Here is a 16,756-nt window from a genome sequence, read left to right on the forward strand (position 1 = left end):
GAGAACTTGGACTTCATGCCGGCAATGGTAGGATAATTATTTCAGCAACAGAAATAGACAGACTGCCTTATTATAAAGATCATAAGATGGAACTTAAATCCTTCATCCAATGGAAGAACAAATACGCGATAGGGTGGAGGGACCGCCTTGACAAATGCCAATTGTGTCACTGGGTAATACAGCCACACGTTAAGGGGTTGTGACTCGCCACATTTTGAACTGTTTGTGTGAATGTGCATGGTTTCTGCGCTTAGTAACAGTGAGTGTGTAAGAGATGTAAGCAAGAACTGCTGTCGGCCCTTTTAGCTCCTTCCCCACACTTACGCCCATCTTCTCCAAAGACTTAGCCAACACGTCGCAGCCTTTCTTCTGGTTGACGAAGATGATGATTGGAGGGTCGAACCCTTGTTCCAGGATGTTGAGCAACTTCTTCCTAAAGGGAGAAGGAGGTTTGATTAGATAAAGTATTACTGATCTAATTACACACTGTGGAACACATGCCACTGTATACCTTTGACCAAATTCCCTAACTCATACATCCATCTAAAAAAAAAAAAAAAAAAAAAAAAAAATGATATGCAAGCACCCTAAGATTGCCACACTGCAGAACCTGGAATATAATTCATCAGTAAAACCCAGAGAAAACAAACACACAGTTTTTGTCTCTCAGGCACTCTTCTCAATCATATTTCAGACTTTCCTACTTCCAATCGTAGCAAACACATGAAGGCTTTAAAATCCTGCTTGAACAAGCATTATGCTTCCTGCCGCCACTCCAAACAGCGCTCCTCTTGTTGTCCTGTCATACCCAGGATATAATCCCCACTCTCTCTTTCAACTGATAACACAAACCAGTCCATACCTCTTCTCCCCTTCCGACATGAGGAAGACTTTCTGTTCCACTCTCTCATGAGGTTTGCCAGCAGATCCAATGTACACCACGGCAGGACGCCGCAAGTAACTCCTGGCGAGGCGCTCCACAGATGGTGGCATAGTTGCTGTGAACATGACAGTCTAGGAAAGAAGGTCAACAGAACAAAGAAACACTAAGAGGATTTAAAGTACTAAAGATACATGAAATACTGAAGATGGATAAAAGACAACAGTTAAGTAAAATGAAGGAACAACAGTTTAGAAATACTGAGAGAAGATGGGAAAAACGAAATACTAAAAGAGGTAAAAATGAGTAATAGCGAGAAAGGACTAAAGGTCACAGTCAATCGCTGACAAAGAAGAAGAGAGTGACAGAGAGAGCGTAAAAGAGAGAGCGTAAAAGACAGAGTGAGAGAGAAAGTGAGGGGAAGAGAAAGGGTGAGGAGAGAAAGTTTGAGGGTGCAAGAGGAAAAAAGGGTGAACAAGGTAGAAGGATAGGAAAAAAGAGAGAGGGTAAATGACATAAGATAAGATAAAGGGGAATGAGAGAGCAAGAAAGGAAGACATACTGAGCAAAGAAAAAGAACAAGAGTGAAGAAATCCTGAGAAGACCTAGGATTCACGTGATGAATACAAACAAATATTTACGAAGTACAAGGGGTCAAAGGAAAGAAAGCTATTAGAGCAGGACCATGGTTCAAAACGAAGAAATCGTTGAGGTTATGAAGGGTCAGAATGAAAAAAAAAACGGCAAAGCAATAAAGACTCAACCGAACACTCCACATGCAAGTTACGTACCTGTCTGTACTTGTGCTTTCCAGACTCAAAGTTAGCAATCATTTTCTCTGGATCTTCAGCTTCGTCGGTGTCCGGCTTCTGATTGGTCACTGGTACATGCTCTAGGATCTTCTGGACGTCGGGCTCAAAGCCCATATCTATCATGCGATCAGCCTCATCCAGGACAACGTAGGTGCAGCGGCTCAACACCAGGTATCTGTTTTCCAGCACATCGATCAGACGACCAGGAGTAGCAATGACAATCTGGGTGGCAGGATAAACAGCCATGAATGAATGAACAGCTCAATAACACACAGACAATATGATAGGCACAAGGTTAGTCCATGTCACATGTATATAGAATTCAACAATATCGAAAGGGCTTTGAAACATCACCTACACAAAATATACCCAATTAAGAAGGCTGATTACAGCAAAAATACATTAGGAGGTTTTGTATTACACCAACAAAAAAAAAAGTGAAACTTCATGCAGCACACACAAAAATCACAATAGCAAACCAGGGAACAATTTTGCACAAACAAAACAGAGGCATCCAAGGACTCAATATCAAACTTTCACAACACACACAGGCATGGTGGCATTTCATATTGCCTTTACGCAAACATGGAACAGTTTGATTACTACATAATCACAACACACCCAACATGGGCAGGCTGCATACCGAAGATACAAAATCACACAATCATTAAGGGTATCAATACTACACAGAGAGCAAACATACAGGATCCTGAGAGGATAAGTATCACACAACCAGAAGACACCCAGACTTTGGTACTTCATTTCACATATGCATCCACACAGGAATGGAGAGGCTCCACATTGCACATACACAATGCACATGCGATCATGGAGGGTCCAATTGTTCAAAATACATTCAAAAATTGACAGCATGGCAAGATATCATGTTGCACATTAAGAAAATTTATAGCCAATAATTGGCATATTATTACAAGCAGAAAAGGAGGAAAAACTCGATATCATAAACAATACATACCGTCATGAATGCCACAATATTATACTTAAAGACTCCACAGGGTCAAGTAGCAGCTCAATATGCCAGAGCCAAAACAGGCAAGGGGCTTTATGCCAGGCCTACACTAACATGCAGGTATCACATACAGGAACAAAACACACAATCATTGAGGGGGGTTAATGTTGTACCCAAACAAAACATACACAGACACACAGCGAGAGACATATGCAGACATAGGCCAGTGCCCCAAATTTCAAGTCCATATCCAGGCACCCACATTTAGTCAATCATATAAAAGCTGAAGCCTGTCAGCAGCTGTAAAACTACACTGAGATGGTTACATTACAGGCGATCCGCAATCATGCTACTGCATCGTGTGAGATACTGAAAAGCCCACCATGGACATTTTAGGCAAAGTTTTAGAGGTTAGGTTCTAGAGTCACTAAACTGTTTTGATTCTATTAAACATATGGCCAGCCTTCAACCCCATGGATCATGAGACCCTGCTTCATCGTCTGAAGGTCTGGTTTAGCAGAAGTGGCAAATTGTAGAACTGGTTTCACTTAATGTTACAAGACATCACTCAATGTGTAAAACGTGGCAGCTTTTCACCACAGCCTACTAGGTTAGAGTCCACAGTACTTTAAGGCTTAACTTTATGAGTGCCCCCCTGTTGATTAAAGACAAAGGTATCAGTTGTGAACTATATGCTGATGATCAATTGTGGCAATGTCAATGATAACGCTGGACAGGAAGAATGTTTAAGAGCTGTGAGAAAGAGCTATAAAAAGCTGAATGTTTAGTAAGGGTATTTTCCTACAGCACTGAAACAAACAATACTGGTGTTAAGCAATGATCTTAATAGTCTCTGCTCCAAATTAGTAACTGGATGTTAGTCTCAGGCCTTCTCCAGGCAAAGTAATGCACATCTTATAACTAAGGTCAATCCTTTACCACGCATCTAACAGTAGTAGTCAAAAGGGCCAATTAACATCAATATGCTCCGACTACGATCAGTCCACTGCTATCTTTCAAACCCTGATTATTATTATAACAAGTTGTAGCATTGCCGAAAGTCTCATACTCTGCAAACAATAGTCTTCAACGATGATAATGTTAGTGACCCAACACTTCTATCCTTCCTTCACTCACATGACATCACTAGCTGAGGGCATACCTGGATTACCTTCTATAGCTCCAACTGCTCCCTTATAGTCACTTGACAGATGTGTATCAGCTCCTCACCTAGAGGGAAGGTCCCACAAAGAGGAGTTATTGGTCCTCTGCAATTCTATTTATGCAACTCTTCTTCATATAATCTCCTCCTTTTGTTTTTCCTATCCCCTTAAGCAGATACCCAATTGTTGTTGTTCTTTTCACAGTTTATGTCTGACGTTGAAACTCGAAACTCTGACAGTCTCACAGCTATCCATCACTGGAGGGAACAATGGTCATTGATGCTACACACTGCCAAAAAGGAAGAGGGAATATGCTGCTTACCAGTATGCAACTGTTCTTGGCATGTAGAGCTGCAGATCTACACACTTTTGCATAGATCGCCATCTGGTGTTGGGCCCGGATGTTTGCAGTTTGTTTTTCCTCTTGGAAAGTCTTTGGAAGTCACAAGGTCGGTGACTCCTCCTTTGGATCGTATTGCGCATGGGCTTCGGCTCCATCCTCAGACTGTTTTTCGCCAGCATGGAAAGATGGAGCATAGTAACAACAGTGAAGAAACCCATGTGTGTTGTATCTAAATAAGATAGACTGGAACAGATACAGGTAGCCGGGGAGGCGGGTGGGCGTGTGTAGATCTGCAGCTCTACATGCCAAGAACAGATGCATACTGGTAAGTAGCATATTCCGTTCGAGGCATGTGAGCTGCAGATTACACACTTTTGCATAGACTATATAGCAGTTCCCAACCCTAGCGGCGACCACCGGTATCTGTTGCAGTGGTTTGAAATAATGTTTTTTGTACAGCCTGGCCCACACTAGTTTGCTGCTTGGTTTGCACATCTACACAATAGTGTTTTGTGAAAGTGTGCGGTGTTGACCATGTAGCTGCTTTGCAGATATCATCTAATGGGATGTTCCCTAGAAAATCCATAGAAGCCCCTATCTTCCGTGTAGAATGGGCTTTAGGGGGAACGGATAGCGTTCGTTTTGCTTTGTGGTAGCAAATCTGGATGCATTTTACAATCCACCTAGCTATCCCTGATTTTGAGATGGGGTTGCCCTTGTGTGGTGGAGAGAAAGAGACAGTTGTTTGGTCTTTCTGAAAGGTTGTGTTCTTTGTATATAGTAAAGTAAGGCTCGTTTGACATCTAGCGTGTGTAGAGCTCTTTCTGCAACGGTCTGAGGTTGCGAGAAAAATACTGGTAATTCCACAGATTGGTTTAGGTGAAAAGGGTAAATGACTTTAGGTAGGAATTTTGGGTTGGTACGGAGAACAACCTTGTTCTGGTGCATTTGAAGGAAAGGTTCTTGTATTGTAAGTGCTTGTATCTCACTGACCCTTCTAAGGGAAGTGATGGCTACAAGGAAAGCTGTTTTCCATGTGAGAAATTGCAATTCGCATTTATGCAAAGGTTCGAAGGGAGGCCCCATCAGCCTTGTGAGAACGATATTTAAGTTCCACACAGGTGAGGGTGGTACTCTGGGGGGAATTATTCTTTTTAGGCCTTCCATGAAGGCTTTAATGGCAGGTACTCTGAAAAGTGATAGGTGCTGCCTGTTCTGTAGGTAAGCTGCAATTGCTGCGAGGTGTAGCCGAATGGAGGTATAGGCTAGATTACACCTTTGTAGGTGGAGTAAGTAGCATATGATGTGTTGTATAGACACGTCTAGAGGATTGATTGTGTTGTTATGGCAATAAACCACAAATCTTTTCCACTTGGCAGCGTAACAGGCTCTAGTGGTAGGGCGTCTAGCTTCTCTGATGATGTTCATACAGTCAGGGGGAAGTTTTAGGTATCCAAATGCTAGGATTTCAGGAGCCAGATCGCAAGGTTGAGCTGAGCTGGGTCCGGGTGTGTGATCTCTCCATGGTTCTGGGTTAGGAGGCATGGTGAGAGGTGTAGCTTTTGGTGTGGTACTACCGAGAGTTCCAGCAGCGTGGTGTACCACGGTTGTCTGGCCCATGTTGGAGCTACTAGGATCAGTGTGAGGGAATGCTGTTGTAGCTTTCGCACCACTAAAGGAATTAGTGGGAGAGGTGGAAAAGCGTACGCAAATTTGCCTGACCAGTTCATCCATATCGCATTTCCTTTGGACAATGGGTGTGGGTATCTGGCGGCGAAGCTTGGGCCTTTTTTGTTTTAGTGGGTGGCGAAGAGGTCTATCTGTGGATGCCCCCACATTTGAAAGAACGGATGAAGAACCTGTGGGTGAAGTTCCCACTCGTGGATCTGTTGTGTCTATCTGCTGAGCAGATCTGCCATGGTGTTTTGGACTCCTGGTACATGTTGGGCTAGGAGAAAGATTTTGTGTTGAATTGCCCATCTCCATATGCTCTGTGCTAATTGAGAGAGCTGTGGAGAGTGTGTGCCGCCTTGTTTTTGAATATAATACATGGCCGTCATGTTGTCTGTGCGAATGAGGACTGCCTTGCCTGAAATCCGTGGTTGAAAGGACTTTAGGGCTAGAAAGATTGCTAGTAACTCCAGATGGTTGATATGGAGTAACTTTTGCTGAGTCATCCATGTGCCCTGCACTGTGAGATGTAATAGGTGAGCTCCCCAGCCGGAGAGCGATGCGTCTGTTGTTAGTATTATTTGTGGAACCGGGTCCAGGAACGGTCGACCTTTGGAAAGGTTTGTGGTGTTCCACCACTGCAGAGAGCGATGGGTGCGACCGTCTACCAACACCAGATCTGTCAGTTGCCCCTGGGCCTGGGCCTGGTTCCATTGGAGCGCTAAGCACTCTTGGAGTGGACGCATCTGGAGTCTTGCGTGAGGCACTATGAAAATGCAAGAGGCGATCATCCCTAACAGTTGCATAAACACTCTTGCTGGAAGGGAGTGTTGAAGTACGAATTTTTGTCGCAAAGCCTGACTGCTTGTAATCCTGGCCGGAATGGGGTAGGCTATTGCTTTTGAGGTGTCTATGGTGGCACCGAGGTATTGTTTTATGTGGGATGGTGTTAGCTGGGACTTTTGGTGGTTCACCGTGAAGCCTAGTTGGTGAAGTAGTTGGATCGTAGTGGCGGTGTGGTGTACACATTGGTTGTATGAAGTGGCTTTTATCAGCCAGTCGTCCAAGTATGGGAAGACGGGAATGTGCTGTCTTCTGAGGTGTGCCGCCACTACTGCTAGGCACTTGGTGAATACCCGTGGTGCTGTTGTGACTCCGAATGGGAGCACCTTGAACTGGTAGTGTTGTCCTTCCACTACAAATCTGAGGTACTTTCTGTGAGCATGGTGTACTGGAATGTGGAAGTATGCGTCTTTCAAGTCCAGTGTGGTGAGAAAGGCGTTCTGGGAGAGGAGCGGAAGCACCTGCTGAAGCGTTACCATGTGAAAATGGTCTGAGTGTATGTATGTGTTTAGGGGCCGGAGATCTAGAATAGGTCGTAGAGTCTCGTCCCTTTTTGGTATTAGAAAATATCGGGAGTAGACCCCTAAATTTTGCTGATTGACGGAAACGCGTTCTATTGCCTGTTTTGTAGGAGGGAGATTACCTCCTGCTTTAGTAATGTGGAATGTTCTTGTGACATTGGGCGTTGCCTGGGTGGAATGTTCGGAGGGGTAGATGTTAATTCCAGGCAGTATCCTGACCGAATAATTTGGGTCACCCATTTGTCTGAGGTGATGGTCTCCCAGACATGAAGGAAATTTTGAAGTCTGCCCCTGGCCAGAGTGGGATGGTATGGAGGGAGCGGGGGGGGAAGTCATTGGGTAGGCGGTGAGGCAGAGCGGGCGGCATTTGTTTTGCCTCTGCCTTTATTATTGTTGCCCCTATAGCCGCCTCTTTGATAACCCCTTGTGAAGGTGGACTGAGTGGGGGATTTGTAGGAAGTGGACGCGTTATCGGAGGAGTAGCCTCTAGATGTACTCCGAAAGGAAGAGCGCCGAAAAGAGCGCCTAGGAGGGTGTGACTGTAGGGCTCCCATGGACTTCGCCGTATCGGTGTCCTTCTTCATTTTTTCGAGGGCCTCATCTACCTTTGGGCCGAATAGGTGTTCCTGGTCAAAGGGATGATTCAGGATGGAGGCCTGTACCTCTGGTTTAAATCCTGATATTCTTAGCCAAGCATGGCGACGGAGGAGAACGCTAGTATTAATGGCCCTGGAGGCTGTGTTTGCTGCATCTAAGGCACAGCGTATAGAGGTGTTAGTGATTGTCTTACCCTCTTGAATTAATTCATTGGCCCTAGTTTTATATCTTTCAGGGAGGTGGTGCATTATGTTTTCCAATTCATCATAATGTGCCCTATCGTATCTGGCCAATAGCGCTTGGGTGTTGGCGATACGCCATATATTGGCTGCCTGTGACGCAGTGCGCTTTCCTGATGCGTCCAGTAGCTTTGACTCTTTGTCAGGTAGTGGTGCTTCGCCTGACGCCTGGGAATTTGATCTTTTTCGTGCAGTGGAAACCACTAGGGAATCTAGTGGCGCTGGCCCTTTGATATAGGCGGGATCTGTGGGGGCAGCTTTGTATTTTTTTTCTATGCGTAGGTTAATGACCCTGGCCCTGACTGGGTCCTTAAAAACCTCTGGCGCATGCTTTACCACCCCCTTAAGCATAGGTAGTATGGATGTAGACCTATGTGTGGTATCAAATGTGTCGAGGAGGAAATCCTCCTCCACTGGGTCAGTGTGCAACTCTACCCCGTGATAGTGTGCCGTCCTTTGAAGTAGATGGTGGAACCCTAATGAGTCTTCCGGTGGAGATGGCCTGGAAGGGTAAAGGTCATCTTGTGGGACGTCGGGAATATCTGGGTTATTGTAGTCGTCCCTTGGGTCTGGGGATCCTGTAGGGGTGGGGTCTTGGGGCACATCCCCTATATCGTGATATGGGTCCCCCTGATCATCATCGTCTGAGACGGGGTCGGAGAGCGATGAGGTGGGGGTGGAGAAGGCGGAGTGGGCGGAGGTGGAGAGGGTGGGGGAGGTGGGGAAGGTATTCTGAATGGAGAGGTAGCAGAGTCCTTCCTCTTTGGAGGTGGAGGCGGAGCTGGTTTGTCCAAATGTCTCTTTTTGGAAGAGAGTGCCAGATGTCCAGTTTTTGGATCCCTGGTGAGAGTTTTTTGTAAGGGATCTGGTGTAAATAGTTCCTGTGACAATGGTTGGTCCGTCGGCGCCGAAGTTTTCGGGGCCGATGACTTTTTAGGCTTGTCCGTGCCAGTTTGCTTAGCACTGGGCTTGGGAACCTCCGATTTCTTGATCGGTGCCGAGACGGGCTTCGGCTTGGAAGTGTCGGTGCCGAGGGCCTTATGGGGTTTGGTCGGTACCGAAGATGGCGTCGGTACGGAAGCGCTGGGTTTCGACCCCGAGGGCTTCAGTGCGGAGCTCAGTGTCGAGGTAGAGGCTGGTTTCTTTTTCGGTGCCGAAGTGTGTTCCTCGGCACCGCTGGCAGGCTGGCTCGAGCCCGAGCCGCCAGAAAGCTTAGTTGGCTTCTTCACCTGGCCCGAAGGTGGGGTGTGTGAAGCAGTGTCTCTGGTCTTGCTTAGGCCCAGAGGCGAAGGCGTGACCGAAGCCTTTTTGGGTGTTGGCGCGGGTGTGGGGGGGTATAGTACTCACGACCCTCTGCGCCGGAGTGATGTCTTCCACATCGGAGTCATCGGCCTCGGAAGCACGGACGAGGTCCTCTTCGGTGCGCTGCTGTCCCGGATCTTCGATGTCGTCTCCGAAGATATCGACTGGAACGGAGGTCGAGGAGTGTGCCATGTTTCTTCTGGCTCTTCGGTCCCGAATAGTCTTTTTCGATCGGAAAGACTTACAGGCCGGACAGTCTCGAGCCTCGTGTTCAGGGGAGAGGCAGAGGTTGCATACCTAATGAAGATCGGTGTGGGGGAATTTGGACCCACATCGAGGGCACTTCTTGAATGGAGTTCTTTCCATCAGCCGGGGCCGGCGCTTGGGTAGGCCCGAAGGCTGCCGTCGATGAGAAGATGCGTTGATTTGAGGAGATCGCGATCGAAACAATACCGCGATGTGAGGTGAGGATTCCGCTTCGATCGTCGAACTGGAAATGTTCGGAATCGGAGCGCGAAGATTACATCCGAGCCCGATGGCGGAAAAAAACAATCTGAGGATGGAGCCGAAGCCCATGTGCAATACGATCCAAAGGAGGAGTCACCGACCTTGTGACTTCCAAAGACTTTCCAAGAGGAAAAACAAACTGCAAACATCCGGGCCCAACACCAGATGGCGATCTATGCAAAAGTGTGTAATCTGCAGCTCATATGCCTCGAACCTATATTTGTCCTCCTCGCCACCCTCCTCGCTGTCTGACTTCATAAAATTTCCCGACTCATTGAATTTCACCTCATCAAACAGGAATCGAGGCATTGTTTTTAGCCCATCCATGAAAACGATGGCCTTCATCACCAACACAGCTACAGTAGTATCATTCCAACAGCTTAACGTAAGTATTATCGGCTCATCGATTCCATTCCATACCACACTGCAAATATCGCTTAATAAATCATTGGTTTTCAACCAACTGGATTACTGCACTTCTCTGTTTGGCATTCCTAACTACTCATACATTCTCCTAGATAAGAGTTTGAACAGCACAACCCGAACTTCATTCAGTCTCCCTAGGCAGACACCAAACCTTTCCCGCCACCAAGTAGGGTGGTTAAAGGCAAAAAACAGAGCATTATATAAATGACTAATATAAGTATATAAATCAATTAATAACTGAGGCCCAAACTATCTTGCTGAAACTGCTTCATGCTACTCCTATAATGTAACCTTTGATCTGCTAAACACAACCATCTTACTACACCTAAACCACCATGTGCTCTTCCAAGTTGCATCCCTTTGGCTTGCAAGGCCCATTCCCTTTCAAAGACTTACCATGTGTCATTCAGGTCACCAACTTTGCTCATGGCTTTTAAAACTGCACTGGAAGCCTGAAAAAGCATCTACTTTATAGCGTATCTGTATACAGAATACCACTAAGAATCTAGTCCAGGCTTCAGAAATACTAGTTAGTGTCCTTGTCAGGTATTTTATCATGATCAATCAATTAAGTTCAATATGTGCGTAAATAAAATCCTTGGTCTTCACTTTCAGAAGTGCAAAACCATTATGTGAGCATTATTTTTGCCTTTCACCATAATGATCACGTCTCATGAAATGATAAAAATGGTTGACGGCTAAATAGCAAATACAACACAGGGCTCTTTGTTTAGTGTGGAAAGCAGTAAATTGTGAAGCATCCGCGTACCCATTTTCTTTCTACAAACCTCAACAAATTTTCTACTTCAACTGTGACCAATCGCCAATTATTGCCTAATGAAATCTGGAGGCAAATCGTTCAAAGTAGAAGAAGCCAGGGTATGGAGCACCTTCAAAAAGCCTCATACTGATTTCTGACCTGAAAAAGAGGATTAAACAACCTCTGTCGCTACTGGACTACTCTATTGAAAGACACATTGAACTCCTGAATCTCCTAGTTGATTATATTGATCATTTGTCTGGTAATTGCCAGATGAATTTACTATTGAGCAACTGATGCAAGGCTTTATGTATTTTAGTTCTCTTTATTGTTGATCTGTATTGTTTGGTGCATTGCAGCTAGATTTCTTGGCATTGTTGCGTTTTATAAATAAACTATAGTAGTGAGCACTTATACAAAGACAGAGATGCATCTAAGCACAGACATTAAGAGACGACTACATAGTGAAAGAGATAAAGATGCACACAAATCGTGGCATAGAGATCTATTAAAGAAAGTTTAGATACAGATGTACACATAGACAAGCTAACATACACAGAGAAAGTGATTGATGCACGTGCAAGCACAGACTTTGAGACACACAAAAACTGAAAATAAAAAATGCATGCAGTTACAGAACAGAGGCACAGGTATTTAAAGAAAGGCTTCCAGACAGAAAGAGAAATAGATGTACAAACTCAGACATGCACATAGAAAGTAATGGCTATGTGGGCATCTCTGGTATCTTTCTAAGCATGAAAAGTGTTTGTGTCTTTAAAATGTAATTTTCTCGCCGATGACGTCCTGGTGACGTTGGCCAACCCGGATACTTCATTGAGAGCCTTCCTTACGGAGCTGGACTCCTTTGCGTTGGCTTCGGGGTTTAAGGTGAACATAGAAAAATCCGTTGCACTTAACCTTTCCCTTTCGCTCCAAGGGATGGAAGGTCTGCGGACTCAATACCCCATACAATGAACAAGCAACACGGTCCCCTATTTGGGAATCCAATAGGCACCTACACTGCAGGCTACTTTTGCTATTAACTACCGTAATCTGCACAACCAAATCCACGGTGACATGCAAAGGTGGAAATACTATCCAATCTCATGGCTATTGAGAATAGCCGTAATTAAAATGACTGTTCTTCTCAAAATCCGATCTCTGTTTCAAACACTACCTCTGCAGCCCCCACCCGGTTCGATCCGCCGGATGCAGGCAGAGGTCCTGCAATTTATCTGGCAAGACCGCAAACCGCGAATGAAAAAAGCTATTTGCTTCCTGCCACCCAGTGAGGGAGGATTGGGGATTCCTGATCTTCAACTATATTATCAGACAGCACAACTGAGACACCTTGTGAAATGGAGCCGTACCGAATCTGAGAAACAATGGTTGTTTCAAGACCGGGTGGTGGCAGGCACATCTCTCCAAAAGGTTCCCTTTCTTAAAAAGCCACACAGGCCTCCACCTGTACGCGTCCCACATACCATAATGGCGGCATGGGATCAGACCAGCACTAAACATAACTTAACTACCTTTCCTTCCCAACTAACCCCGCTTTTTTGGCAACCCAGAATTCGGACCAGGGGAGGGTGAGACTATGTTTACGCAGTGGCGCTACTCGGAGTGCCGTGCTCTAGGACATCTTTTTGATGTAGAAGGGGTGCTCTCTTTTCAGCAGGTCAAGTTAGACTACGGGATACATGAATCAGAGAGGCTACAATATCTGCAACTCCGGCACTGGGCACTACAACCACAAAACAGGTCCCACGCACAGAGGCATCTTACACAATACAAGAAGTGGCTGATAACTAGGACCGTCGGACAAGAAGCTAATCTCTGACTTTACACGATGCTAAACTTACGACACAAGCACACATACAATGCGACCTGTGCCTGCTGGGAGAAGGACTTGGGGAGGGAACTGAGCAATAAGGAATGGGATGGAATATATCATAGAGCAAGACGAGGCTGACAGAAACCCTGACGAAAGTAGTTATCTATTGGTACTACAACCAGTGCGAATACATAAGGTGGATCCCAAGCAGAGTGCAGACTGCTGGCGTGGTTGCGGGGAGCACGGTACATTGTTACATGTCCTGTGGGAATGCAAGCACCTACAACAGTACTGGACTGAGGTATTGGACAAGATCACTACACACCTATATATCCGACTGCCCAGATTCTCATCTTATGTGCTCTTAGGGGTGCTAAACCCACTAACATATCCCTTCAAGTCTAGAAGAGGGCGTCGGATTGGGATAGCTCTGGGAACAGCTATACAAAATATCCTCAATCACTGGAGGGCTCCCCAGATCCCCACACACAGGGGTTGGCTTCTACGTTTATGGCACAAACTGGGGATGGAGAAAATAACACTCACGCTGTCCGGAAACGGCTTGGCCTTTGGGGAACTATGGCAGCCTTTCTTGTCACTGCTCACACCTGAATTCCGTGAACTTACTGGCCATAAATACTTATGCTTATTACGCTTGCCAGAGATTGGCGTCCTTGCCACCCCGGACAAGGACAAACAGGTACAAGCACAACTCTCAGACTCCGAAAGACACAATTCAATGCGGTGAATGTAGAGGGGGCGGGACGGGAGAGGAGACGAGAGGGGAGGGATATGAGCCTTTTTGCCTTCTGTATAGACACTGCAGAAACAGGGCTGTGTAAAGCCCAAGGTGACCCAAAGTCTTATTTGGCATTGTTGGATTGTTTTCATAAAATTGTAATAAAAGATTTAAACCTAAAATATCATTTTGTGATGCTATATACCCTTGTGAGAGATGCTTTCCTCAACACTCCAGCAACTCACAGAAAGTAATGAAACTTTGAGGTGGGGTTATTTTGCTGCTACTCCTGAGTGGTGAGTGTTTGGAGGACAGAGGTTCCCTTCCCTAATGTCACTCTTATAGTGGTCTCGTCCCGCCCTGTAATGCCCCTTAGTAATAGAGCAGTAGGGTGATGTTGTTTTATTAACTATGCGAGCTCTTGAGTAATAATACTCCAAAAGAAAGTGTAAAATTGACGTGTCTTTCACCCAATTGCAGTGAAACTGAGGGGAAATAGTATTTTGGGTGGAGAGGAGCTGGACATAGATGTTCAAGTCGATAACTAAGGCAGTTTAACCATTTACTTGCTTGTATGTGTGTTGACTGCCATATTCACCCCACTTGTAGACTATCCTCTGACAGACAAAGACATGGACGTGCACAATCATGGCGCACACACCTTGTTTTGGAGGATTTATGGAGCATATGTAAAAAGAGTAATTCAAAATTTTTCCCCATGGGTCACCAGAAGAAAGGGGAGTGAATGGGACATATAGAGAGCACACACATCCATACAGCTAGAGGTCTGTACACATCTGGCAGACTAATTCTCACCTCGCAGCCAATTCTGAGCTTGAAGCCCTGATCTTCTCGAGAGATACCACCGATCACAGCCACGGTGCGGATTCCTAGTGGCTTCCCAAACTTTATCGTCTCTTCCTCAATCTGCTGAGCCAGCTCACGGGTCGGGGCAAGGATAATTGCATAGGGACCCTGGTCTGAATCTTCAATCCTGTAGTACAATGAGAAACGAAAATTACAACGGAGTCAACCCCACAATATCAACCTGTGGAAGGCAATCAAGCTGGTTCCCTCCCACAGCTGAGCTGCAGGAGATAGGCAGAGTGTACTTTTAATGTAATTTGAAAGTGGCAGCCAGAGTCAAGCAACCTGAGCTGAAGGCGTCAGTACACTTCTTTTGCATGGATGCATATGTCAATAAATGGTGGTTGGATGGGGTGCAGTCAGCAAAATATTGATGCCAACTTTCATCCTCACACCTGAAAACTGTTTTTAAGGGCTAGAGGCAGACTCCAACTCCTTAGACTGATCCTTCTACCAGGTGTAGCAAGGACTGTGCTACAGCTGTAAATGACAGAAGAGCTGGACTGAGTAGCTGAAATGTTGGTACTGTTTCTATACATCCAGACACCAGCACAATTACCTAGGGAAGTGACAAACTGACACACACCCCCGGGCAAAAGAACAGAGTTTGAGTCAATTGCTGACTACCTGGAACAAGGCCATAATAACTCAAAGGTAGGGACTCTTACCAAGAATCACACCTCCATAAAACACAGAACAACTTTGCCTATGTGCTGGATCACTAAACTCTTCAACATGAATAAAACCTTCCACATTATTATTTTTAAAAAACAAATTTTATGTGTATTTATTTTACTTTTTAACAAATATATATTTATTCTGTATAGTGTTATTCCCTCCTTTTAAAAATACAAATTAAAAGATAATATGGTCATAGGTGTACACCTTAATGTAGAGGGGAAAATAACAATGTTTTAAAGCAACTGCACCACTGCAGAGAAGAGTATGTTGGGGAAAAAGTTTCCAGGATCCTGCACAAAGAATAAGATGTCCAGTCTTTACAAATGTTAATAAAAATCTCACGACGGACCTCAATCCCAGACGAGAACAAAAACAACTACAGCTCACAGCCTCAAACTCAACTTAAGAAACATCTGATCATGGATCAAAGTAAGGTACCTTAAAACATTCAGTTAAAAAAAAAATTACGATAGCTCAGAACAAAGAACCCACTTCAAGAATCATCTCCCCAAAAAGCACCTTAACCATATCTCAGTCAGGAACTCACTATCAAAAACAATCTTGCCTAAATCAAGATCATTGCAGCTCAGAACAAGGAACTCATTACCTCATAACATTTCTCTTTACCCAAGAACACAGCAGTCATGCTGAAAAACTAGCTCATCAGAATAAAGATCAGCTCAGGGAGCATACTCTGAAAAACGTGATCACATAATGCTTCCAACAGGGCTTACAGGCAGGAGCTTTTTTTTATTAGAGAACCTGTGTGGTACCATTCCATCACTACCTACATCGTGCACCACAGTGATGTCCCTCTTGTTCACTAAAACTTACCTGTCTATCTTAGGCAGAGTTGTGATCCATACCAGTAAGGGAATCAGGAAGGCAGCCGTTTTACCACTGCCGGTCTCAGCCACACCAATAATGTCTCTGTTTTGTAGACCAATAGGAATAGCCTGCCGCTGAATGGGAGTTGGCTCCTGAGGGGCAGAGTAAAATGAGAAAATGGTGAGTAAAATCTGTTTAGCCACTTCACCCTCATCAGCGATACCATATCTCTAGAGCAGACACGTGGCACCAAAGTGTCAGAAACTTAACACAAAATGAATGGGGCATATTTTACATATTTCACCACATAGCTGGTCAAGATGACATAAGTTCAAGAGACAGCAGTAAACAACAGAATCTAATCTTCACCTTTTGACACTTGGAACTAAACGAAATACAAATTAAAGGGTGCACAGCACTATTTTCGGGAATTAAGGATATTACTAGTCCCAAACTTTTCCAAGCAGAATCGTATGCATGTCAACTGGAGAGGACATTTACAATAGAGACAAACTGTACATTTCAGAGTCCAAAAAAGGCCAAAGACTGCCACCAAAATATGAACAAATGTAAAGATCATGGCACAGTAGGTGAAGACTCTTTGCAAGGAATTGTTTTAAAAATATTGCCAACTTGTGAATTTTACAAGACACTGGGCCAGAAAAACTGGTCAAAACTGTAAGGACTTATAAGTGATCCTTGTAAAACTCAAGTTGCAAGTGACACTAAAATGGTAAATATACATTTTCACCATCAATACAATCCCACTGTAT

The 16,756-nt window shown here is 44.9% G+C and overlaps 1 protein-coding gene across 2 annotated transcripts in view; it reads right to left on the bottom strand.

The window, feature by feature from the left end:
• Nucleotides 1–16,756, bottom strand: part of DDX23 (DEAD-box helicase 23) — a 105,191-nt gene that overhangs the window by 8,752 nt on the left and 79,683 nt on the right. For both annotated transcript variants that reach the window (XM_085600399.1, XM_085600400.1), the window contains exons 11-15: nt 15,990–16,135; nt 14,424–14,601; nt 1,672–1,914; nt 863–1,014; nt 325–433 (exon numbers count right to left, since the gene is read on the bottom strand). In XM_085600399.1, coding sequence (XP_085456525.1) covers nt 325–433; nt 863–1,014; nt 1,672–1,914; nt 14,424–14,601; nt 15,990–16,135 — 828 coding nt within the window. The remainder of the gene's footprint in view (nt 1–324; nt 434–862; nt 1,015–1,671; nt 1,915–14,423; nt 14,602–15,989; nt 16,136–16,756) is intronic.

Source organism: Triturus cristatus, chromosome 4_2 (genome assembly GCF_964204655.1).
Source record: "Triturus cristatus chromosome 4_2, aTriCri1.1, whole genome shotgun sequence".
In the NCBI taxonomy this organism is placed as follows: domain Eukaryota; kingdom Metazoa; phylum Chordata; class Amphibia; order Caudata; family Salamandridae; genus Triturus; species Triturus cristatus.